The sequence below is a fragment of the Pagrus major genome, chromosome 12, assembly GCF_040436345.1.
Source record: "Pagrus major chromosome 12, Pma_NU_1.0".
NCBI classification, from domain to species: domain Eukaryota; kingdom Metazoa; phylum Chordata; class Actinopteri; order Spariformes; family Sparidae; genus Pagrus; species Pagrus major.
Window position 1 is genome coordinate 7,157,740 of NC_133226.1, and position 25,012 is coordinate 7,182,751.

At 40.3% G+C, this 25,012-nt stretch overlaps 1 protein-coding gene across 1 annotated transcript in view; it reads right to left on the reverse strand.

Annotated features, from left to right (window-relative positions):
- Positions 1-21,369, reverse strand: part of arrdc1b (arrestin domain containing 1b) — a 39,373-nt gene extending 18,004 nt beyond the window's left edge. Inside the window, exon 1 of the mRNA XM_073478578.1 lies at positions 21,219-21,369. Within this exon, the coding sequence (XP_073334679.1) occupies positions 21,219-21,336 (118 nt within the window). The 5' untranslated portion in view covers positions 21,337-21,369. The remainder of the gene's footprint in view (positions 1-21,218) is intronic.
- Between the last annotated feature and the right edge of the window lie 3,643 nt (positions 21,370-25,012).

The window sequence follows — 25,012 nt, forward strand, 5'->3', positions numbered from 1 at the left end:
GTAAATTGTCATTCTGACTTTTCTGTCACTCTCTTTCCAGTGGTTAAGTGTTGAACTTTGTCTTGTAAATGACAGAACCATCCTCTGTTACGTCTTACTCTTAGCGTGTAACCAAAAAAACTTTTCACAATCATTTTCTGAACTGATGCTGGGAACACACCTCCATGGAAATCATCGTTCACATTAATATCATTTAGAGCAGCAGTCAGTTTGAACACCTCAGTGTGAATAATTCAGAACAGGCCAAATAATTATTGGCCTCTGGCAGTGCTCGTGTTCACTCTGCTGCAGTGGTAAATAATCACAGCGGGCTGTGTTTGTGTCAACAGATGAAAGAGGAAGAGTAACTTTATCTGAGAGCTGTTGTGAAAGTAAAGAGGTCACTGTGAATAAAGACCTGGATGCATCAGGTTTGACTGGTCACAGCACTGACTGAACGTCACCTGCAGCGTCATGTTAGACCTGCGTTTCAATGGGATGATGATGGCGGTAATGCTTGTGATCAAGCAACAGGTTGGATAAAGCTGATAATACAGAAGAATGCATGAATGAACATAAAGAGATGCAAGACATTTTTTTCAACTGAACCTGAATCCAATGTTGACCTGTTTTAATGCCAAAAACTCGATTTTGGAAAAACAAAAACAGTAACTGCGCACAAGCACAACAAGAACAAAAAGTTGTTAAGAGCAGCAGTTATTTTCTCTTTGCGGTAAAAGCCTTCCAGACAAGAGTTTGAGCATGATTTTAAAGTAATGTGAATACACTTTGTGATGTTTTGTCTGTTCCCCCGTGCGGTTGCTTAGTGTACAGGAAATGATCATCTTCTCACGCTTGATTCAAAGATCCAGATAACATCATTTTAACTCTACACAAAGGCAGTGTGTGGAAAGTTCACACTGGTGCCAGATCATTCTGTGATAGACAACGGTTAACCAACAATGAAAAAAGTGAGCAGCAGGAACATTATTGTGCAGTGCGAACTCAGCCTCTCTCTGTCATCTCTCCTCTCTCTATCCCCCTTGTCTCTCTGTGAGGAAATGAAAACTCTCTGATAACACACACACACACACGCATACATACACACACACACACACAACACTGTGACAGAAGCCAGAGGATTAAACAGAAAGATGGCCCAGCCTCAGTATTATCTCAGTATTCCGATAAGCAGGCAGACAGTCAGACAGACAGTCAGCCAGACGGACAGACAGACAGACAGACATGGATAAGTATGAATGTTAAATGTCCCACTGTAGCTTCTGAATGTCTTCACTTCCTTGTTTCATTTCTCAGAGTACAAACACTTTATTTAATCTTCAACAACATTACCCCCACAATATCCAAAATAACATGAACAACACTTAAATCAGGCAATACGTAACAAGAAAAGGTAAAAAAAAGAATAAGAAATCTCACCAAAGACTTGCTAACAATGTTCAGTTACAGGCACAGTGTATGTAATTGTCAATGCAAAGTGTAGATATATGATACACACATCTGCACAAATACATTTTCTGTTGGTTGAACTGAGAAAATTACCAGAATCTGTTGTGAAGTTTTGTTTTGTTTTTGATGTTGTGAGTGTCTGTGGGCATTTTTCATTATGTTTTAACATTTAATAGACTCTAATGAGTTAATGAAAACACAATCAACATTCATCAATAATGAAAACAAGACTCTTAGTCTACAGCCATGCTAATGTCTAAAGCACAGTGGTGCTTTGAGCTAAATGCTAGCATGCTAACAGTGACTATGCTGATATAATGCCGACATGTGCAGGTAAAATGTTTTCTGTGTTCACTGTCTTTGTTAAGCATGTCAGCATGCACACATTTGCTAAATATCACGAAATATAAATCAGCTTACAGCTGGAGTTAAACCATTTGGTCATAAACCACAGTATTGGAGAAATTAAATGGTGATTAAAGGATAACAAAATCATTCAAATTAGAAAAGTCAGGGGATCATCAAAGTCAGCAAGATCCTCTAGGGGTCATGAATATCTGTACATACTGTCAAGGCAATCTACCCAACAATGATAGAGATATTTCTGTCTTAATACCAAGGTGCTTCATCACATTGATGCAAACATCCTGCTGATCCAATACTGCCATAATGCTGTCCTTTTCATAGATTTGCAACAATTCCCACAATGGTCTAATGGCCTAGACATTGGGGCTTGCTGCCTCAGAAAGATTTTAACAAACTGTCTACTTGCTGTCGTTATAATGCCCAACCCTACATGACAGTTTGGCTACACAAACATGGACTACCGACATGATTTTGGCACAACTCTAAAAGATTTCTGGTTTTATGGGAACATATCCAGGCAAAAAAGCAAAAACAAAACCTAAAAGACAGGCTCTGAAGTAAAAAAAAAAACCTGTCATGCCACAGACTGTGTTTGACCAATCATAGGCTCACACCCAGGCAGTATCCTGTGCTGGCATCACAGAGCACACACACACACACACACACACACGCTCAGAGTGGCAGATGGCTGCGCTCTCCACACCGGCAGGACTGCTGGCACAGTTTGGGGGAAGGGGGAGGGACCTCTGCTGCCGGTAAAAACAAAAACCAAAATCTGCAGCTCACAAAACCAAGAGGTGCCCTTCAGCCATGCGACAAACGTCCATTTATTTGGTCATTAATTAAGCCCTGCAATCTGCCCCTCCAGCCATCTGCCTCATTCATGAGGAATAATACCTTTATACTCCACATTAACACGCCGTGTGAGCTTTGTGGAGTCATTACACTTCACAGAAGCAACAATGTGAGTGTGAAGTACATAAATAAGACAGAAACAAGAGCCATTACTGTGACAAGTTATTGTTTACAGCTTTCTGTTGTGGAAAAGTAAAGAGCTCAGCCCATGAAATGTCAGCACAGAGGTAATCTGTTAATATCCCCAGCAGCAGCAGCATCAGCTGCAGGAAGAGCGGCTGTAGCAGAGCTGAATAGTGAATAGTTGTGTCACTAGAGACGGCCTGCTTCGGCACAGAGACTGGCTGTCTGCAACTGGATAATGGGCTGGCCTCTCTACAGACACACTGACCAGGAGTAGAGATGATGTGTTTGATGAGACGCACATCCAGACACACGAGGAAGATGTCACAGACACCATGAGGGTGGTAGAAGCCCAAAACCTTCATATGAGTCTTTTACCTTGAGCCTGGTTCTAGTTGACTTCATGGGATTTTTGCTGATGTTATTTCTGTTCTGTATCCTGTGTGACTAACCAAGTCCTATTTGCCCCAAACAATTATGCAGAATTACCTCCATAGTTATGTCCATCAAGTTACATTTCCATCAACTACTGTTATATTAATGAATATCAAGAAATGCCAGGCAAAAAAAGGATCAGTATTAAGTTATAACAAGATATTTTCAAGTTCATGTAGTGAAATGAGCAGTTTAGTTTAGTGTTACAACAACATATTTTGAGGTTATAGTAAGATATTTTCACATTATAACAATATATTTTAAGTTATAAGAGGATATATTCAAGGTATTAAGAAATACAAACATATTTTGTTTTCTAATAAATGTCACTTCAATCATTGTGGTCCAGGAAGGCCCATCAGGCATTTATTCTACTAATGCAGTTGGCAAATCAATTTGAGGCAAGAAATAGGACCAGATTCTTGATAAATTTGCGATCAAGTAGTTCTTCACAAACCAGATAAAAGACTGAAATCCTGCAGCTAAGTTTCCAACTTGTCTACCACACACCAGCGGCTTTGGATCACACCTTGCAACTGCCAGCACAGGAATCTATGCCAGGGGCCAGCTCTCTACAGATTAAACCACAGCCTGAGGGAGGCTGACAGTCAGTAGTAAGAGAGAAGCCAGCAGCAGAGCATGCTCTGACTCAGCAGCTGCCTGAATTTGTTGCCAACACACTGGAGTCTGTCAAGGTCCTCTACATGGTTCAATGAGAGTGTCTGTAGGCGGAGACGATCCTGGTTCTACTACTCATTTGATTTTACAATTAGACTGTGTGGGCAGACATATCCAGAAGAGAAGATGCAATCAATAGTGCTGCCAGGTCTCACTGCCTTAACGTGACTGTTGTGTTTTATTGTATCAAAGGTTTCTCTGATGTGGGTTAGAACAGAGTGTTGGTGGGTCATGGAGGATGTGGGTTGGGAGTCGAAGGTGTGGTGCTGTTCAGTAAAAAAACAACTCAGGAAGATGATCTGGTTCGTGCCATTGTGCATCTGTAAAGTATATCCTGCTTTTAGTCACAGAAGAGATGAAAAAGTCAAACAGAAAGTGTCATAAGATACGAAACAGACTCGGCAGAGGAAACACCACACCTCATTGTGTTGTAGTGTATCAGATCATATCATCATGCTCATACATGGCTTGGTCTTGTTTGAAATTTGTTGATACTGGTGCTGATACAAAATCTGACTTTCGGTGCTGAATCTGATATCACAACCATAATTTAAATAGAAAATAAGGAGGTTATGTTTTCACCTCCGTTTGTTGGTTGGTTGGTTGGTTGGTCAGAAGGATTACACAAAAACTACCAAATGGATTTCCAGGAAACTCGGATGGAGGATGGGTCTTGGCCCAGAATAGACCCCATTAACTTTTGGTGCAGATCCTGCTGATGGATCCAGGAATTTTTTTCTCAGTTTCTTTAAGTTGCAAGATTTTTGCAAAATCTGACATATTTATCATTCCCTGATTGGTATTTGGCCTAAATTTTCTCCAGAATTGCTTTCTCTTACTTGAAATAGGAGTTTAAAATATATGGCTATCAAATTTGATATTGGATTAGGCTTGATTGAATTAAGGACTGTTGGGCCATGGTGGAGGTATGCACTCTCATAAGTGCCATTCTAGTTTTACTAAAGAAGCCAAACTTAACATTTGTTATATGTTGTCTGAACACAATCAGCCAAAGAAGATTTTTGCCTAAATAAAATCCACTAGAAGTGCAAAATTTCTGATTTAAATCAAGAAATATCCAATCAAACAATAAGAACAGAGGATTATGGATCTGATCAGGCATTTATGCCAGCTTTTGATACTTGACAGCTTTGATACTTAATGCTTTTGATACATTTGTTCATTTAAAAAAAGTATTCAGGTTCAATACCCAGCCATACTTAAAGAATACTGCAGTTAAATGTGTTTGTTGTTTAGGCCAGTTTCACTGGTGGATGTTATCTTAAATATCAGCAAGTAGTTATAGTTATACATAGTTTAGTAAGGCAGTTAAAAGAGGGGTGAGGGATTCTGGTAAAAAATAGTTTCTAGAGGACATTATTTTCTTCATACGTTTTTGGTAATATCATTGATGTCACTCCAACTTTTCTCTTCTACTTCTCCCTATGCAGAATTTTGTCCTTCAGGGCATAACTTCCTGAGAAATATTGTATGTGCAAGGTACACTATCCAGACTTTCAAATGTATAGCTTTATTTTCTGGACAGAAAATTTTGTTTTCAAACTGGCACACATTTGACCAGTCAACACTGAGTGAGTCATATTGCTTTAGCAACAGCTGTTTCTGAACTGTGCATGTGGGATTCAGTCAGCGCTTGCTACCTGTTGCATCAGGAGATGGGAAAAATGAGTCAGCTTGGGGGCTTGGTGGGAAGCATGCAGGGAAGCTGGCCTGATAATGACAGTTCCTTATTTACACTGATTTCAATGAGGTCAGTTTCAGCTGACGTCTGGATGCACAAAAGGAGCCTCAGTGAGTTTGTTTTAGGTCTGAACTTTACTGGAAGAAAGCAGGATGAGGAAACCCACGACCTTTCAGACAAAACAGAAGAACTGTGTCTTTATGACTAGGATTTCATTCTGATGTAGGTCAGGAGGAGTAGGAATGAGATTAGAGAGGACCACTTGAATTAAATGAATTGATCAGCATTCCTCACATGCACTAAAAGGCTCCTCGGATGTCATTTATACATTCCAGTATAATGAGGCACGGCAACTCCCAAAGCAGTGATTGCGTGATAAGACCCAATTGTTTTAAATGAGGCTTCTGTAGAAACTAAACATGCAGAGGATGCAGCAGTTTAATCTGTGTTCTTGTAACGTAAAAGTAAACTGAAATTTAGGATATGTTTTGGTGGCAAATGCTAGAATAACTCTGACTAATTAGTAGGGATGTAACGATATACTGAATTTCGCGATAATAAAATGCTGCGATACCATCAAGAGACTGTGACAATATCTACCAACCTATCATGTGGTTACTTTGCTTGTAAAGTTCATGGATCTAACAAGGGAAATCAGTATGAATGCATTCTGTTATCTGTTCTTGTTGCTGTATTGTTCTGTTTGAGCAGAGGGCGCAATCATACTGCTCAAGAAGACAGACTCCTTCTCATTAGATCCGCCCTACTCAGCCTATGATTGGTTGGCTTCCTTGGTTGCGTTCTCTATAGAGTGCCGAAGTCATGCCCCTTCCTGTGGACCCCATGGGACCTTATTTTTCAAGTCTAGAAAGTCGCAGTTTGACGTAAATAAAGTAAAATATCATGTAATTTGTGTTAAACACTCAGTGAACTACATAGTCTCGCTCAACATACGTCACCAACACCAACATGGCTGCCACCATGGCATAGAAAAGGTAATCAAAAAGAACAAAATCACAATAAATCTGGCCATACTGACAACTGCTGTTTAAGTTACAGGTTTTGGTGACCATTCAACGAGACGACGCCACAAACGCCACTGTCGGCTGTCTTTATAATTATTTTTTTATTTATTATTTTTACGTATTTTCACAATATCATATTACATTGGTTTTATGACAAACTGTGACTTTCTCAAGTTGAAAAATGATCTTTTACATTGACAAACATCATATGAGTAATTCATGGCACAATTTAAATGGATTCAAAATAATTTATCTCTCTCCATTCAGTACCATACAAAGTTTTTCGGGGATAAGGTCCCATGGGGTCTGCCGGAAGAGGCGGGACTTCGGCACTCTATGCCTCACTCAAACTGTTAAATCACACAGGCTCCGGTAATGTCTCTTCACACTGGCACACCAACCTCTAGACTCATTCTCCAGAGCCGCTTTTCGCTGCAAGAGTGGCTTTAGGCTCGTTAGCTGGAGCTAGTAGGCCGCTGCTCTGCCACCCAGCATATGTGCTTCACCTAAGGAGCCCAAAGACACTGCAGCTGTGAGAGCCAGGCGGTGTTTTTGCCAGCGTGGAAACCACTGATCACACTCCTCTGCATCAGCTCTGCCGCTGACTGTTTGTTTTTACATAGCAACCATGAGAAAAACACGCCCAACAACACATACAGACAACCACTGAATATACAGTTAGGAAATAACAACGCGTCGGTAACGTTGACAGAGGGTGTCGTGGCCCTGGTCGTCCGCTGGACAACAAGAGGGAATGAGATCAGTGGGACTGAAGGCACTTCAATTAAAGTTGAATTTTTAACAAATATGTCTAGTTGTCAGGCCCCACTGGTCCATTTCTGATGGACAGACCATCCTGTGCTTTAAAGACTAATTTTACTGTGAGGTCAGCTCTCGCTAGCTGTGAAGGCCAGAGAACAAAATGCACTGAAACCTCTGTTCCCCCAGTTTTCCTATAACCCTTTGTTAAAAATATTTCTGGTTTCTTCGACAAACTCCAGAGGTCACAGCCTTCACTCTGTACCACAGGACGTTGGAGTAATCCGATGCTACACTTACTACCTTCATTAAATCTTTAAGCGCTGCAAACAATTAGTCCGGCTCTCTTTTCCAACATCCCCCTCCCTCGTCTCCTTTTTAATGCCTCTCAGTGAGACATGTCAAACACGGCCATCTGATCTTATGATCTATTACCCCTGACTGTAAGGGAATCCCCTGCAGCAGAACAGAGCCTGGGCTGTTCGTTCAGACACGTCCTGAGTTACCTCTGTTAGATCAGTAACAGGCAGAAACCCTGCTTTGAGAGCTGCCTCAGTGAAAGGGAAGATAAAATTGATGCACGGCTTCATGCCCTCTATTAGAGCCTTTCAACCAGACAGTCTCAGGAACTAAGAAACCACAAGAGCAGAATTCAGGAACTACACAACTCTCTACACGCCTCTAAACTTTGCATCAGTGCATTTGTGTTTGTGTTTCTAACACATTTCAAGAACTAAGAAGATTAGGCAATTGATCATACAACAGTTGGGGACTGCCATTGTCTTTTGCAAGGCCTGTCAACCGACTATGTCAGGGGAGAGAGAAGACCCAGCAACCAAGTACATATACACAGTGTTTCCTCTGTAATTGTTTTGAAGGAGTAGTTGCAGGAGTTCATTCTGGTATTTGTGTCCCATCAATTCTTGTTGGTTTGTTGGTCTGCTATAAGCGGCTGCAGCACTAATTTTGTTCATATTTGGTTATGCTTGTTACCAGCCACATCAGCATTGGTTGGTAATGTTTTCAATGTGTGAGTCTGTGTGTTTCATGATAAAATGTGGTCCTGGAGACACAGAAGTGTTTTTGAGTACTGTGGCAGGTGTTTAAATGTTTGTTTGTCTGTGGACAGATGTTTATCAGTGCGATAGTGTCCCAACCGTGCAAGATATAATCACAAAACGTACAGGTCTGCAGTGGTCCTGAGCACCCGAGTGGTCCTCTACACCCCTGGCTCACATTTATCAGATCACTGTAACCCAGTTCCAATCATTCCCGTCTGCTCTAGCACAGCTGGCAATGTTTTCATCTTTTCTGCCTGTCTGTCTGTCTGTAAACAGATTTTGTCGCAGCACAACGTCACAGTGTCAAAGTGTGGTTAAGATCAAAATGAAGGCTGAGTTCAAAGAGGTGTATGGTCTCGTAATAATGTATTAATGATTACTGAGTAGTCATGGTCTCTGGTTTGTTTTTAGTGTTTGTTTGTTATCTAGATAATAATGTTCAATTTCCCGTTTTATCAAGCTGCTGTGGTGCACCGCTCCTGAATTAATGTAGTGGAAATACTGTATACATCCAACCAAACACTTCAACCCAACTGAGCACCAATGGGAGATTCTGAAGCCATGTGTTAGATAACGCTCTCCACCACCATCACCAAAACATCAGATACTTTTTAAATGAGTGGTGTTTATCCTGGCAGTAGAGTTTTACTTTCAGTTAACTCAAAGAATCTATGATGTTGGCTATGTCAAACTAGTTCTCATCACTCACCACTTTTCACTGGTTGCTGATGAGCTATGCCCACTCCTGTCAGATCAGTTAATGATGTTTGCAAGCAGACTACACACCACCTCCTGCGTATGTTTGCATGCATGTGTGTGTAAGAGGCTTATCCCTGCAAGAAGTTACATCATAAAACAACCAGCAGACGTGTAATCTGTACTCTGCACGTTACATATCATGCCAGGAAATGTCCACAACATTCTACTCTATTGGCCTCAAATTCAGACAGACATTGTGACATGAGGAGACACACTGACTCTGTATATCAGGACAACAAAACATATACCACACATTTAGTTGCTAGATTTTCACCAGGCTTTCTTTGTATGACATGTGTATGACAAAAAGTGAATTAATCATTAAATCCTCTGAGTATTTCTTCTATTTCATTGTCTTAATATTTGTATTAGGCTTGCTTGGTAATAAGTTGTGTAAATACTGCCTCTTCACCAGCCTAGGGTCACTTTTGATGGTATCTATGTCAGCAGAGAATTACATTAAGCATTGGCTTCTCCTTTGCAGCAGTAAGTGGTGTCCTCAGTTGACCTGATCTCATTTTCCAGTAGTCAGATAGAAAGCAGCATAAAAAACACTTTTTCAGATGAAGATGTTGAAGAAAGGGCTGGACAGATCTGAGACAAAAGGAACTAGATTTTTTTGTAAATGGGTGTTCTGAAGTTATTTCCTGAGTCATGACAGTTGAGGCCACAAGCTCGGACTGTGATGAATCATAGGCCAAAGTTTAGTCAGAAAGTTCAACAACTCTATATGATATTTTGAAATCATTTAGTTAATACAGGCTGCACTGCTTTTGTATCCAGGTAATGACTTGTAATTTAGAGATATTAACTGTGCTCCAAACTACAGTCATCAGCTTTGATGATGTGATTAGTCATTTAGTATCAGCTGAGGCCCAACAGTGACCTTCAGACCTCTGCCCACTCCCTCTGGCTGTAAGCATCACAGTTGCTTTTATCATATGGGTGTGTTTAAGCTGCTACAGTGTTTTCATTATTTGCAGCATTGATAACTGAATCATGAGTGTTAAACAAAGACTTAGGCTATATGTGCTCTTATCTAACTTTTGGAACACATTATCATGAGCTCGCCTATACCTTGTAAAGAAGCATTTTCATGGCCACTGTGGTTGTTTCAGAGAAGGCTGACACGGAGCAAACACACATACACATTTCCAAGGGTATTCATGCGTGTTGACCTTTCATTTTTTCAGTCAACAATAACAGCTGCCAATGGCCCAGAGGTTATTCAAAACCATTTCAGAACAACAGACCTGAAACCTGCTGTCTCCAACAAGCTAAAAAACTGAGAAGAAACAAACACGTTCCCTAACCCTTCAAACCATAAATTATTGGTCATTCAAAACTGCCACAAACACAATTTCCCACGACTAAGAAACCTTGTAACATGCAAGCATGCTGACCGCCCATATCTTGGTTAAAGTAGTGACAGTGTCACAACCACAACGCTCCAGTTTGAGTCAGAAGTCAGGATCTGAGAAAAATGGAAGTTACATCGCTGAGAGAAAGCAGAGAATTTATGTTCGTGGAGCTATCAAACGTCCTGATGAAACCAGACAATAACAACAACAATATCAATAATAACAATTAAAAATGTACACAACAAATGTTTTTTTCCTTATTGATTAATCAATTCATCATTGCTTAATGTTTACAGTGTCGAGGACCACTGAAAAAACATTAAGAGACGTCTTTAAGATGGCAACAGACACTTTTATTTTGCTTTATCTTCTCGTTATGAAGTGCTGATTGCACAGTCGATGTTTAGATTGGTTGCCTAGAACCATGCTTCACTATGCTGTTTTGTCTGCCACCAGGCTGACTGGCAATCCAGTCAGGCTGGCATCTTGGCACCATTTCTATCTGCTTTCACAGGGTAAGGGAGTGGTAGTGGGGATGGGAGTCGTCTGTTTTCACTTTAAATTTCTTATTTTGTTCAACCAACAGTCCAAAACACAAGAACATTTAATTTACAATGATATAAAATGCAGAAATGCAACAAATCTTCATTTGAGAAGCTGAACTACAGAATTTTGGAGAACTTTGCTGATTAAAAATGATGATTAATCAATGAAAACAATGCTGCTGATTCATTTTCTGCCAACTGAATCTATCATGTAATTGTTCCAGCCTTAAATACAATTATGTATATTGTGCGTCACATGCAATGTATAGTTTCCTATGACCATCATAGGTTGACAAAAAGTGCTTTCTTTTTTAAAAAACAATATGAACAGTGGAGCACATCTTGTTCACACAAACATACAATTACATCTGGAAGATGCCCAGTACAACCAGTCTGATCTGTTGTCCACAGAACAGTTCCACTAGAGGTTACATGCCTTGCAGGAGAGAACCTTAACATGGCAAAATGTGTTTTTTTTTTACCATATCGTGCAGCCCTAGTTGTGATGAAGGGGCAAGTTTTGTTTTTAACACCTTCATCCCTCTGTTCTGTGAACCAAACTGACAACTATCCCATCAACAACTTTCCTCTGAGCTGACAGCGCTCTGAAAGCCAAATACATGCATGCGTCAGTCACAGGTAGAAGCGATGATTGAATGAATTAACTATGGCAAAAGACCAGCTTTGTCTAAAAATGTAGGCAAAACTGTGGGGAAAGATGGAATGATGATTGAAACCTCTGATGGATGGCTTCTCAAAAGTTGGGCCAAACACACACGCACACACACACACACACACACACACACAGGTTCAACTCTAAATATGGGCAATAAAAGATGTAATACTGTATGTGCGTCCTGAGTTATATAGTGTGGTTTCTCAAAAAACATCCACCCAAGCCACATCCTGCTTGTCTGCCATCTTTACAAAGTCTACATTGCACAATGACATTTGCCTTTTAAAATCTCCTCTGCATTAATCTGGTTTAATGATAAATCAAAGCTTCAATAAATCATTTTTGTCAGAATAATCCACAACTAGCAAAAAAAAAACAAAAAAAAACCCCACACTTTTGCGAAGCAGTAACTGACTTTATCTGTCTGCTGTTTGGTGCTGGGCCGGTAGAGTATGGTGGTGCTTATCAGAGCTGACTGCTGCTGGAAATGAGATAAATTTAAGCGAACCACATTGTACATATAGCTTAAACTAAAACTATGACAACGAAGAGGCTTAAAGCTTGAGAGTTAGTTGTAATTGTATGGGCTCGTCTGCAAGCGATTGCTTTCTCACTACATGTGGTCTTGAGTGTGGTTATTTAAAAATATTAATGATTGCAGCTTTAAATTAAGTGTTGGATGAGATTATCCGTTTACCATGTTGGCCTGCTTGACCACACTGCGTAATATTTCACAACATACTAGTATAACCATTAACTAACTTCTTATCTCCCAGCTGAGTGTTCTATCTTTAGCTTCATTGTTGGCAGTAATCAACGTTTTGTTCCACTTCCGCTGACGAATGACATCGTCTCTGCCACCTCATTTTACACAATGTAGGAAGTGGGGCAGCTTTTCAGAGAGAGGAAGAGGAGGAGTGATCAGGGGTGTGTCTGTGCTTATCAGGGGCAATGAGACAGAATCCTCTTATAATAGACCCAGATAACCAGTCGAGGGGTTAGGTTGGCTGTTGATTATGGAGGTCAAAGGATAGTTATTATTAACATGACTAAGTCCAAGGGGAGAGGGAACAGCTGGTGCCAAGATTTTCCAGCTGACGGTGCCACTTCTATGGGCACAGTTCAGTGACTGACGAAGTACATGTGGATCGATGCCACCCACCCACACTGAAGGGCAGCCAGAGAGAATGGAGTCAATCTTAGTCACTGCTATTCTCACTCAGTAATCATGTGTTACGTTCCTCATTTCAGAACAAAAGACACCAAAGTCAGAGGGATTAAAAACCCTTTTGTTTCTGTCAAATTTCATTATTCATACAGAATAATCCTTTATGACACAAAAGTCTAAGAGGACAATAGAAACAGAAGACAGAAAAAGGGTACTAAAAATGTAATCAAACACAATGAAGGTCATGGCAGCCTATCAAACCACCTATCAAAAAAGGAAAGAACCCCCTAAAAAACATTAAGTCTGTCTGTTTTGTTTTTACTTTTTATTGTAATATCCTACAATAAAAAACACCACCAGTATGAACACCAGTAATCACATTTGAAGTAGCAGTAGGAGAAGTATTAATATCAGCCATGAATACATTTAACACGATAGATTAATGTTATATTATGATCTTATTTGGAGGCTAATGTGTAAAAACCTGTCCGCAGGATGAGTCAGTCCTCTGGTTTCAATGAAGCTTTTGTGTTTTTCAGACAGGTCTCTTATCACTCGCCCTTGGGGCAGTGATGTCATGATTTACTCATGCCCCTGAGTCTAGACACTCACACAGGAACCCTGGCGTGCAGTGATGTCTTCATGAGCCAGAATACAGAGATACTCATACACTGCATCCATTGATCTGTGCTGTATCCATTTCACCTCAGTTTTCTTTGGATAAATAGTGAGATCAGTCACAACAGTGATAAATAAACTGCTTAAACAGCAATAAACCACTACTCCAAAGAAAACAGTTGTTTCATGTGACGTCCATTAGTGACCAACGCCAGCCCGTCAGGTCCTGTGACTGACAAAAATCTCTCATCTAACTCCATTCATCACTAACCATAACCTACACATTAACATTTCTTTTGTTGAACATATTGTGACAAGAGACTTTACTTCAGACAAGTAATTTATCAAACTAAAGTTAACATAAGACAATAAATGCAAGGTGTAGGAATGGAGAGACACACACCATGTGTACACATGGGCAAGCTTTAATAGCCCAAGGAAAAGGCCAAGGTGAGTTTAATCTGCTAACGACCCACCCATATCAGCCAACTGCCTGCTGAGATTGCCAGGACAGCCTCCAAAACAGGTGTAACAATATACACAATATATAGCAACACCAATTACACTGAGAAAATAATGAAACACTGACATCACAGAATCATAGACAAGATGCAGGTCTTGAAGTTACAGAAGGTGTTTTGATTTTAAATTATTTAATGAGACTGCTTCACTAACAGTAAATGTAGTCTTTCCAAAATCAGTTCCTTAACACCAAGACACTCAAGCAAGTTAAAAGAGGTACTCCTTCGATTTTCTTACTGCTCTTCAATAAAGATGGTGGACTTAATAATGTCACCTTAAAAAGTAATGATCAAAATCAAAAAAGTGTTCTGAATTGTGTGAAGTGTCTTTCCCCTCTTTTCTGGTGCATCTAATGCAACGTCTCCTTTCTCTTTCAAAAAAAAAATAAAAATCCAAAAAACAAAACCCTGAAGCGTTCAAATACAGATTTGGATGTCCATCACCATGGCAACAGTACAAGCTATAAAGCTTCGAACCGTTCGGGTTAGCCTTACTAATGGCATAGCTGGGGTTGTTTTCTCAGACTTTAGAGAGCTCCCTCCACAACCACAGAACACATTAAACAGCTGTTGTCAAAGGCTGAATAGTACTTCTCACAATAAGTAAACCGATCTTCATATGTTGAAGTAGTAGTGTGCAGGCTGGAGTTCCAACAAAGATGAGATGCTATGTACGACGAATGTACTGTGTCAGGTCAGATATGTAACTTTATCAATCTCAATCACATTACTTCAGCCAGTATAATCTGTAATTTTCACCAACCAAATAATCCCCACATTATTTAAAATTCATAAAGAAAAATGTTTATTATTAAAATGGTTAATTCATGTAGAATTTCGACTGAAACAAGAAGTAACAGGATGGGTTAGTAATTCACTGACAATGCACAAAAGCAGCTAAAGTCAAAATGATCAATTTAAAAAAGTGGCTCTAACCATGTGATTCACTTTCTGCAAATCGAAATACAAGATAAAAACAACACAATTTTAAGTGTGTGCGAGCATGTGTATGTGTGTGCGTGGATACACATGCCTGTGGCCAGCTTCATGTGAACTTAAGGAATGTCTAGTCTTGTTTACATAAAGCCGGTGGTTTGTGTTACCACTGATGATGATTGGGTTACAGTGAATGTTTGTGTTTCTGCTGTTCTGAAAAGTAAACTGAGACCTCCACTGCCATCTGAGATACAAAGGAACTACACACCTAAACATTTCATTTACGCATGCCAGGGGATCCTTAGATATACAGTGAAGAAAAAGATAAGTAAGACTGCAAACAGGCAGGAAGTCAGGTGGACTTTCACTCGAAGTGATTCATTTCCTGTTAAACTCGCTGCTAAACCTACTTGCCTCATGCTGCAGTCACCAGGACTGTGCATTTCATGTTTAAGTGTTAGAGCCTGATGTAAACTGTCAATACAGGTATGTCCCACGTGAGATAAAATGTCCATACAAGCTGAAACCAAACAGCAACATCTCCTGTATCAGGTGACTATACATGCTTTGAAGAGCCAGGAAGCTGAGCAGAACACAAGTGGAGACTAAACAGACAGGCTGGCTACTCCCGCTACCTCAGATCTATAACTCATCGCCATTAACAGAATGGGAGAGCACCTGCTTCTCAGTGAAGGTGTTTTCTTTCGATATCCCAATCAATAACATAAAATGTAGTTTGAAAATGACGTATCTTTAAATCGCTAACATGTACAAAAATTATTAAAAATAATGCCAGTCAAAAGCAAAAAGTAAAAAGTTCTCTGTATGATAACACCAACAATCAAGAAACCCCAGTACCGTTAAAGCTCAAGAAAGACTGTGGATATGTGAAATCAAACATAGAAGAGGAGTGGTTAAGGTTAGGAAACTAAAACAACTGGCTGGAGTTTTGGTTAAAACAATGCTTTGAGTTTACATCTATGCTAGCTCCTTTGCGAGGCTGTATTCAGGCAGAGCAGTGCATGACAACATGCTCAAAATTAAAGTGATACAGTAACTGATGTTCACCAGATAATGTTGTTTACCATTTTCATCATTCTAGTTTAGCAAGTTTGTATGCCAACATTTCCACTAAACCCAAAGCACAACTGAAAAGTTCAGGGATCACCACAATTAAATTAGAGGAACTAGAGGAATAGGGTTTCATTCACGGGGAACCATTGATGTCTGTACAAAGTTTAACAGCAAGGCCACCTTGCTGTACACCTCATAATTCAATTCTGATTTAGATTCCTCTTCCAGGCGACGCTCTTTTTCGAAATCTGTGTCACTAGGGGAAACAACAACAACATGCTCCAAGCTAGCAACCTACATGCTGAAAATGGCAAGTTACCCGAACCTGCTCGCTAACAGTACAAACCCAAACAAGCTAGCAGCTCTTACCTTCTCATTTGCAGGGATTTAGCTATTTTGATACCAAGGCTCGCCTAACCACCCCTTTTCGCCAGGGCACTGGGAGACTATCCTTACCAAAACTCAAGAGATAGCCTAGCTTAGAACATGAATACAAGGAACACGTTTATGTCGGTTACATTTCACCATCCGTTTGGCCAAGTCTTACAAAATTCTTTCAGGCAAACAGGTTTTCAATTTCCAATTAGAGACTGTATTGAGATGTACTCTTTCAAGAGAGAACTGCAATGCATGTAGAATCTATTGTTTGCCAACCCCTAACCAACAATCAGACATTACCCTCCACAAAGCCATCCTGCTAGCACGGCTATAAAGATAATAATTGTTAGTCTTTGAAGGCATGCAAACTGCCAATCCATCCACCAACTCCATTCATTGTTGTCAATCATGCAATATGAACATAGCCTCTAGTAATAACAGTTTCAACTGGGTTGTGGTGCATGTTCAACATTATGTGTAAGTAATGTGTATAAGTGGTTTATTCATGTTTTTCCATTCAAGCATTCATGACTGTGCTTTAAAGACTGTCTCTGTAAGGAAGCTAATCAATAGAATTGTTGTCTAATGGTCTCCATCATCAATAATAGAGTGAGGCTGAGTATTTGGCCTGGACAATATTCAGCTTCTCAGAGAGCGTGGATCTGTTTATTAATATCACTGTGTATTTATTTCATCATACGACTTGGTGACTGTATCACTACCCAATGTAAATAACACACTAAAAAAGAATCCTAACAGTTCATATGTATGTAATGGATATCCAGACACACATACACTTAAAGGACAAAAAACACAACTTCATGTTCCTGGCCAGCTCAGCTCTTTGGCAAAATATCTGAGGATGGATTCTACTTTTAACTGGCGCTGTGCATACTTCTGGCAGGAAAATAGCTGCTTCAAAAACCGACCATCAGGGACTCATGACCATTAAAGAGGAAAGTCTAAAGCTGACTGGACCAAATTGTGGATGATTAACACTCTGTTGATTAACTACTTTAAGCACTTCAGTAGTCCCACATGTGTTCAAGGCAAACGCTTGGTGGCCACATTTTGCTGCTCTGCTTCATTAACCAAGCAGGATGGAAAAACACTCTTCAGTTAAAAAGATGTGTTGCCATTTGCATTGAAGGATATCCATTGTCTGGGTACATTCAAACCATGGATATATATATATATATATATATATATATTTCTTTATGTGGTGACTTTTACGTTTCTTTATGTTCAATTTTCAATTCTTTGTTGAGACAACGCTGTGTGCATGGTCTGGTTAGGTTTAGGCACAAACACTGCTGGAGATGTCCCAAGATCTCAAAAAACAGAGCAACAAACACAGCTGGAAATCCAGTGGTTTTTACACTTACAACTGTTAAAACACAGTCTCGAACTGCCGTCACTGGCTTGTCAGCATTCTCTCCTAAAACTCCACCACCATCCCCTCCACCTCCTGCTATGAAAGTCATATACATTCAATGTGAACCTGATGTGACATATATTGTAGAAATGTCAATATATTCCCAACTTGTCAAATACTGATGTTTTGGCATGGTGGCTGACCTGACCTACAGTACAATCCCACAGTGTAAGTATCTGACGAGTTTGGCATGAGACTCAAACTGGACCTTTAACTGTCAACAGTTTATCCTGGTGACTGGGCTGAGTGATTCTATGTATGTGGAAATGATTTCTTAAATTATTACCTTTGTGACTCATCATGTTCGTAATCTACTTGATAAGGCAACCATAATGAAATAAATGCAGGAAATGGGTTAAATGAAGAACCTGCTCTGACTGTTCAGGAAACAAGTGTCCAGATTTACAGTTACAAAACAACAACACCTCTGTTTTCTCTTCACAAAAACAGGAAATTCTCGCACAAAGCTTGCAAGCACACATTTCCCAGCCTCAGCATGATTCAAGCCATCTGATTCATGGAATCATCTGCGGCCGTGGTTGAGAGGGGTGATGTCACTGGACATATAATGCAGCCTCGGCATTTACAATACATTAATGGACTCGCTGAAAGCCTGAGATGGAGCGAGAGTCTCCTCAGTTGGAGTACCTCCTCCCATAAGTCAGTGGAGGACTGAATATGGTACTTAAACTGACAATACAACAGCAGCTTGAACATCACGTCTCAAAACACACGTTCACAGCCAAGCTTTGGTGTATTTTAACATTCTGTGAGGGACAAGACAATCTTTGGTATGCTGTAATAGAAAAACTGACAACAACAAACAGCAGAAAAACACCCTCCGATGCTGCACTGAGGTCTGCATTCGACAGCATGACAGTAAACACACATTTATCAACGCAGAAGGTGGAGAAAAGTGTTTTGTTCTGTTGACCGAGAAAGACAAAGAGAAATCTCATCTTTTCCTACTGCCAAAAGGGATTTAGTTGTTAGAACAGACATAATTATTGTTTTTGTCCAAAGGTGCAATTTCACAAAAAATGTGTTGAAAATGTTTTAACCTTTTAGCTCCCAACATCCTGACTACCAGACATAGCAAAGACTGCTGCTACTATGAAAAGTTACATAAATATAAACATGTAATGAGCATCAATTGATTAGACTGGCATCCTTTTGTCACTGCAGTCATTTAAAAAAAGAATTCCTGCAATAATTTTGACTGAACTACTGTATTCTGGAAAAATATTACTGATAGGGTCTATTACTTAGTCATTTTACGACCAATACTGGATTTTGGGGCCAATAAATATTGGGGAGTGAAACATTCCATATCGACATAGTGGCCAATACACACGCTTTTTTTTTTTTGCGATGATCCCTCAAATGTGGTTATCAAACACTTGGTACAAAAACACGTTATGACTGCAGGATATTTTACACTTCACGCCATCATCTTAAATGACACCAGTGCACTGAAACAGCAAACTTCTCTTAATGATTATATACCACCACAAACATCTTTTTCTGTACTATAATCTCCCAAAATAGTTTCATGTCATCATTTATAGGAAAAAAAATATATCCAATACCAACATATCTGTGATGGGCCAATAATATCGGCCAACTGATATATTGGTCAGGCTCCATTTTTAACATTTGGGTGGAACAAGCTCAAAAGTTGTGGGTGACAAAGTGTTAGGAGTAACACCTAAAAGCAGCAGCCGTCACATGAAGTTAACTTTTTGCATGGTTTTTCACACTTAGTTGCAGGTGTGAAACCTGTTATTACAGGTAAATTAAACTGGATGTACAGAGAACTAGTAAGTTCAACAAATAGGTTTCCATTCATGTGTATGTAGCTGATCCAAACCCTCCATCAATGATGTCAGAATCTCTCCTCGTGCTCTTTTCAGCATCTTCAAAGCCTTTCACTGAGCTGCACTTGATTTGAAGAAGCTCTCCTGCTGCCTGTATGCTTCAAGGACAGCCCACACTCACCACAGCAGCCACCACTGCACGGTTTAATTTGGAAATAACGCCTGGTGTCAGGTACAGACGAGCCGCATCCATGCGACCTTACGGTGTAACGGAGCTCAGCGGGAGCTCTGACCTCTGCTGTAACGCCATCTGCTTCAGGTCAGCCTGTGCATCATGGAAAATTAATCTCTCTATGTCTGACATAAAGGTTGAGGTGCTGCTGAATAACTTCACTAACATGTCAATTAGACCAAAACAAAAGTCTTAAAAATATGGAACTGAGGACAATTTGTGTTTTTTATTTTAATCAACAAGACCTTAGACCATCAGCTGTCTACCAAAGTATCTGTTGTCTTGAACACACACATTTAAAATGAATTAAATGGAATCCAGTGTAATATCAGTTTGATACACTCAACAGATGCTGGACTAACCTGTCACTGCTGGTAAACACTTCTTGTGACTTCCTCTTGAGGAAACGGCTTTCTTTTTGCCACCTTAGCATCACTGCACTTCCCAGAAGCCATCTTAGCAGTATTTACTGTCCTTGTTAATTAACATACCTCTGTGCCAGACTCCCTTTGAAAAAGTGCTCCAGTTAAAGTTGATAGCAGCCCTCTATTATCAGACGAGAATCCCCACAAGGATCCCACATACAATAGATTCTTTGTGTACTTCCATGGCCACTCCAAAAGCTGCTCTCCACCTTGCTAACCTACTTTACCCCCCATTATCAACTATTCCCACTGGCTCGTCTGACATCTTGAAAGCAAAAGCTTTAAATGTCTTCCCACACTGTGAAACATTACTATGCTCCTGAAAGAAATTCGTCTTAATAAAGCAATAAAGTGTCTTAACACCTGTTGTTGTGCTTTGTTGGTTGCATGTCAGCCTCCAACAACATCCCCGAACAACTTCAATGGTTCGTCAAAAACAATACATGGAAGCAACATGTTGTCACGAGCAGGACGTGGTCCAGGATGTGGCTTTCTGACACCAACTACCTGAAATGGCACAGCCAACAGCGGGCTCGTCCTCATGTGGAGGGGTGGAAACGCTCCGTCCACTCCCAGCGCGGCACCACCAAAATCCGTGATGGAGCCTGCGCACCACATTTTTCACGGTCACACAATGAACGAGCGGCTGAAACAAGCAGGCGGCTGTGAACATTCAGTCCTCCGTTCTTCCTCTTGTCCACCATCACGGAGGAAAAGTTTATTTACATCAAGGGCTTGGCGGCGCGCTCCGCTGACCCAGAAGCGGTGAGAGACATGTTCCTCTCCCTCTGTTTAAAACATGTTAGAAAAGGAAGCTTACCTTTGTACTGCAACGAGTGCGCGGTTCGTATTTTCACAGTTCCGCTAATGGACTCTCCAGGTCCGTAAACCACCTTGTTGTTGGTAAAAGTAATATCAAATTCTTGAAGCTTGCCCATGGCTCCGCTCCGCTCCGCTCCTCCGCCGCTCTGCGTCTCAAGGCAGTGAGGAGGCTACGCTGCGCTCTCACCTGCTGCCGCGAGCCCACCCCCCGCCCGCCCCAGAGACCAGTGACGTCACTTTGACTGCCCATTGAAAGTAATGGGGAGGGAGGATCAGCGATGCAGCCTGGGGATTATGGACTCTTATGATTTAGTTGCAGGATCGTTTGGGGTGAAATCCTCAGTCTTCTAAACTGGATGTAAAAACCGGCTTGTAACATTTTGTTGCAGCCCTCAAACTCTTCAGCATCACAGACGACACAAAAATCAGATAGAAATAAAGGAAATGGATTAAGCTGTCATTATTCTGAGTGAGTTAGATTTGATGGACTTCATTGAGGGACTTGAAGAATTGACTTTGTTGCACTGAATGTCTCCCACCCTTTACAGTTTTGCAATATGCTAATGGTTTTGTCTGTCTGTGAGGACTGTTGATCCCTCAGTTTATTTAAAGCAACATTATGTAACTTCTTTGCCTTAAATAGCAACTTCAAAATCATTTTTCTGGTCCAGTGTCTTGTAATAGGGTGAATTATAGGTTCCTTGGAATACTATCACGAGGACCTATCTTGGTCATCACATATCACCACCCTGGTTAAAAAAGCACAAAAATAAAGGCTCTACTTCCTATGGAAACTTACAAAGACTAAATTTCAGAGCAAGATTCTGGTCAACTTTTACAGAGGAGCAATAGAAAGCATTCAAACTCGAAACATCACAAGCTGGCATGGTTCATGCACGGTCCAGGACAGGAAGGCTCTGCAGCAAGAGATGCAAATCGCCCAGAACAACAAATCTGTGAAGTGAGATGACTGCACAGAGCCCAAAGGATACTAAAGGACAACATCCACCCCAGCCACGGTCTGTTCACCCTGCTGCCATCGGGCAAAAGATACAGAAGTATCTGCTGCCGTACCACCAGACTACAGAGCACCTTCATTCCCCAGGCTGTGAGGCTCCTCAATTCATCATCAACACTCCACAACTATGTAACTTCAGTGAGAGGGTAGGATCACAGCGTTACATACAAGTTTACTTCAACATACAAGTTTTGTTTGTAGTTGTTACAGACCTGGGATTTTTATTTATGACAGTGGTGTTGCACTCACAAAGTGGGGAGGGGGTGCAAAATTGCACAAAGTGCCAATTTCTACATAGTGTTGCTTTAAAAAGAGCTTGTAAAGGGGGATACAGAGCTCCAAATACCAGCTAAACCAAAGGAAGTGCATGCTACCGCTGCTACCTATTTCAAGATTACTATTTTTTTTAATCTTTTTGAAAATGTCAAAGAAAGGTCAATCAAAATGTAATCTTTGTCCTGTTATCTACTTAAAAGTTGGACATAACTCTATAGTATCTAATCTATCTAATAGTGGTTAATTGTACTGTATTACTCCTCAGCATACTGCAGGTTTCATACCTGACTGTACAGTACTTTGTGAAATAATGAAAGTAAGTTACTTTCTTTTTCTGAGAAATCGCATTAGGCACATTCTGCACTGACAATGATCGTTACAGATACATTTCCAGCCCTTGTTTGACTTGACTAACCTGCTGGGGGAGGCCCCATTCCTCCCACTTTCTGTACAATGTGTGCAGCTTTTTTGTGCTAGAATACTAGATCCAAGATTTCCTATGTAGTCATTTGATTAAACATCCATTAATTAAGGATTATGCGACATGTAAGCATAAAACGTAAATATAAGGTGTGTTAAAACTGGTCTTTGACCCCAACAAGATCCGAGCATATTATCAGTTGACATACTGACACAGAATTCCCAGCCTCCTGGGGAAGTTGGTAACCAAGCTTTGTTGAATGGGGAACTCTACGCATACAGCAGTCTCACTTTACATTATTGCAATAATAGCCCTCTTCAAAACAGGAACGCTGGCTTAACATAACTGTAGCATTTGCATGTAGACTGCCAGTGTAATACTTCTTAGTTGATGTTTAGAGCAATGTTTTTGCATTTAGACACTAGTCACAAGTCAAAAGAAAAAATCACTAAACTGTATTTTTTTATTAACAGGAAATGATACTGTCGGCTGTGAGTAGCTCGTTTATGTTCATTTTGCATTGTGGGACAAAAATGTCTATCAACACCACACCCAGAATATTAAGTCAGCTAGTACGAGCCCCATTGTGGCATTTTGTGGAAGACACTAACATAAATTAGCACGTTTCACAGAGCTTACATGGCTCACACTCCTCCCATCTCTGTGTACACTTCCTGTTTCTGACTGTACTTCCTGTCTGAATGTGCAGCATCAGCAGCTGGAGCAGATGTGACAGTTATAATGGTAATGATAGTGTTGCATTAAAAGGTCACAGTAAAAAAGCTCACAGTTTCCATCATGGAGCTTTAACATGCTGCATTTACCTGAGGACATGGAAATCAAACTCACAGAGACAGACATTACACTAATTATTTCTCCTCTCTCTCTGTCATCAGGTCACCAGGCTGCTAATATTCCTCGTAAATGCTCTGAGACAGATGTTTCCATGACGACAGACAAACACCACCGTTGCCAAGTTACTGCCTGTATCCATGGAAATCTGGTATGCGGTGGCATCTGATCTGGTCTAAAGAAATGCCTCCTTTTTTTGTTTACTCACGTTGCAAAAGCCTCCCCTCAAACAGCTTGGATAATGAGTCATTTTGACACCGCGAGGCTGAAAGTGAGAGGATTGTGTGTCGGGAAGTAACAGGATAAGATGCTAATGCCATATGTCAGATACACGAGCATCAGGCTGAGGAGGATCCATGCCAGTACTGAGAGTGTAGTGACTAGACAACCTAATCCATGCATTCTCTGCCTTCAGTCATTTTATGTGTTGTCCATTTTAAAGCATGTGTCACTCATTCATTCTCTAAGTGCTACACAGATGGCTCTGCTGTGTTGTGACACTGGCATTTTGTCAGGTGGTTCTGACAGATGAATTACAATTGTTTAAATGTACAGCCAAGGTGAGACACAGTGAGATGAGACTCATACTAGTGGCTCCACCTGGTGGACATTTGCCTGAAGCCATTTACACCTGTGACAGTACTGCAGTGGGTTTGGCCACATGATTGATGTCTGAAGTTATTTTCTTGGAATTATCTGATAGAATAACTGTGCCACACTGACAAACACTGTATACTGTAACCAAATAATGTGGCTGTCACAACTGGTGCTTTAGGTAACACATTCAGAATAATTTGTAATGTGGATATCATGACCAAATGATCAAAATGAGTCACTGTTGATTATGTTAAAACAATTAAAACATAGCCTTAAAAACTTGATAAAGACAATATTTAAAGTATATCTCAATACTAAAGGGGCACTATGTAGTTCTGAGAAGAAATTCAAACTCAGAATTTTAATATTAACAATATTGATGAGGAAATAATACAAACTTTTTCCATAAGTGAATAAACAAGCTATTCCCAGAGTAAAATAAAGTCCCCAGAACACTGTTTGAAGCTAGAAAGGTGGCAGGGTCCGCCACATATAAACAAAGTAAAACAGTATGAAACTGTGTTGTCAGTTTGTTTATTCGCTAGTTTGTTTAGGCATAAAAAGTCAGTCAGTGAAGGTCTTTCTCTTCTGATTAACATTTCTTCCCCAAATCCACATAGTGCACCTT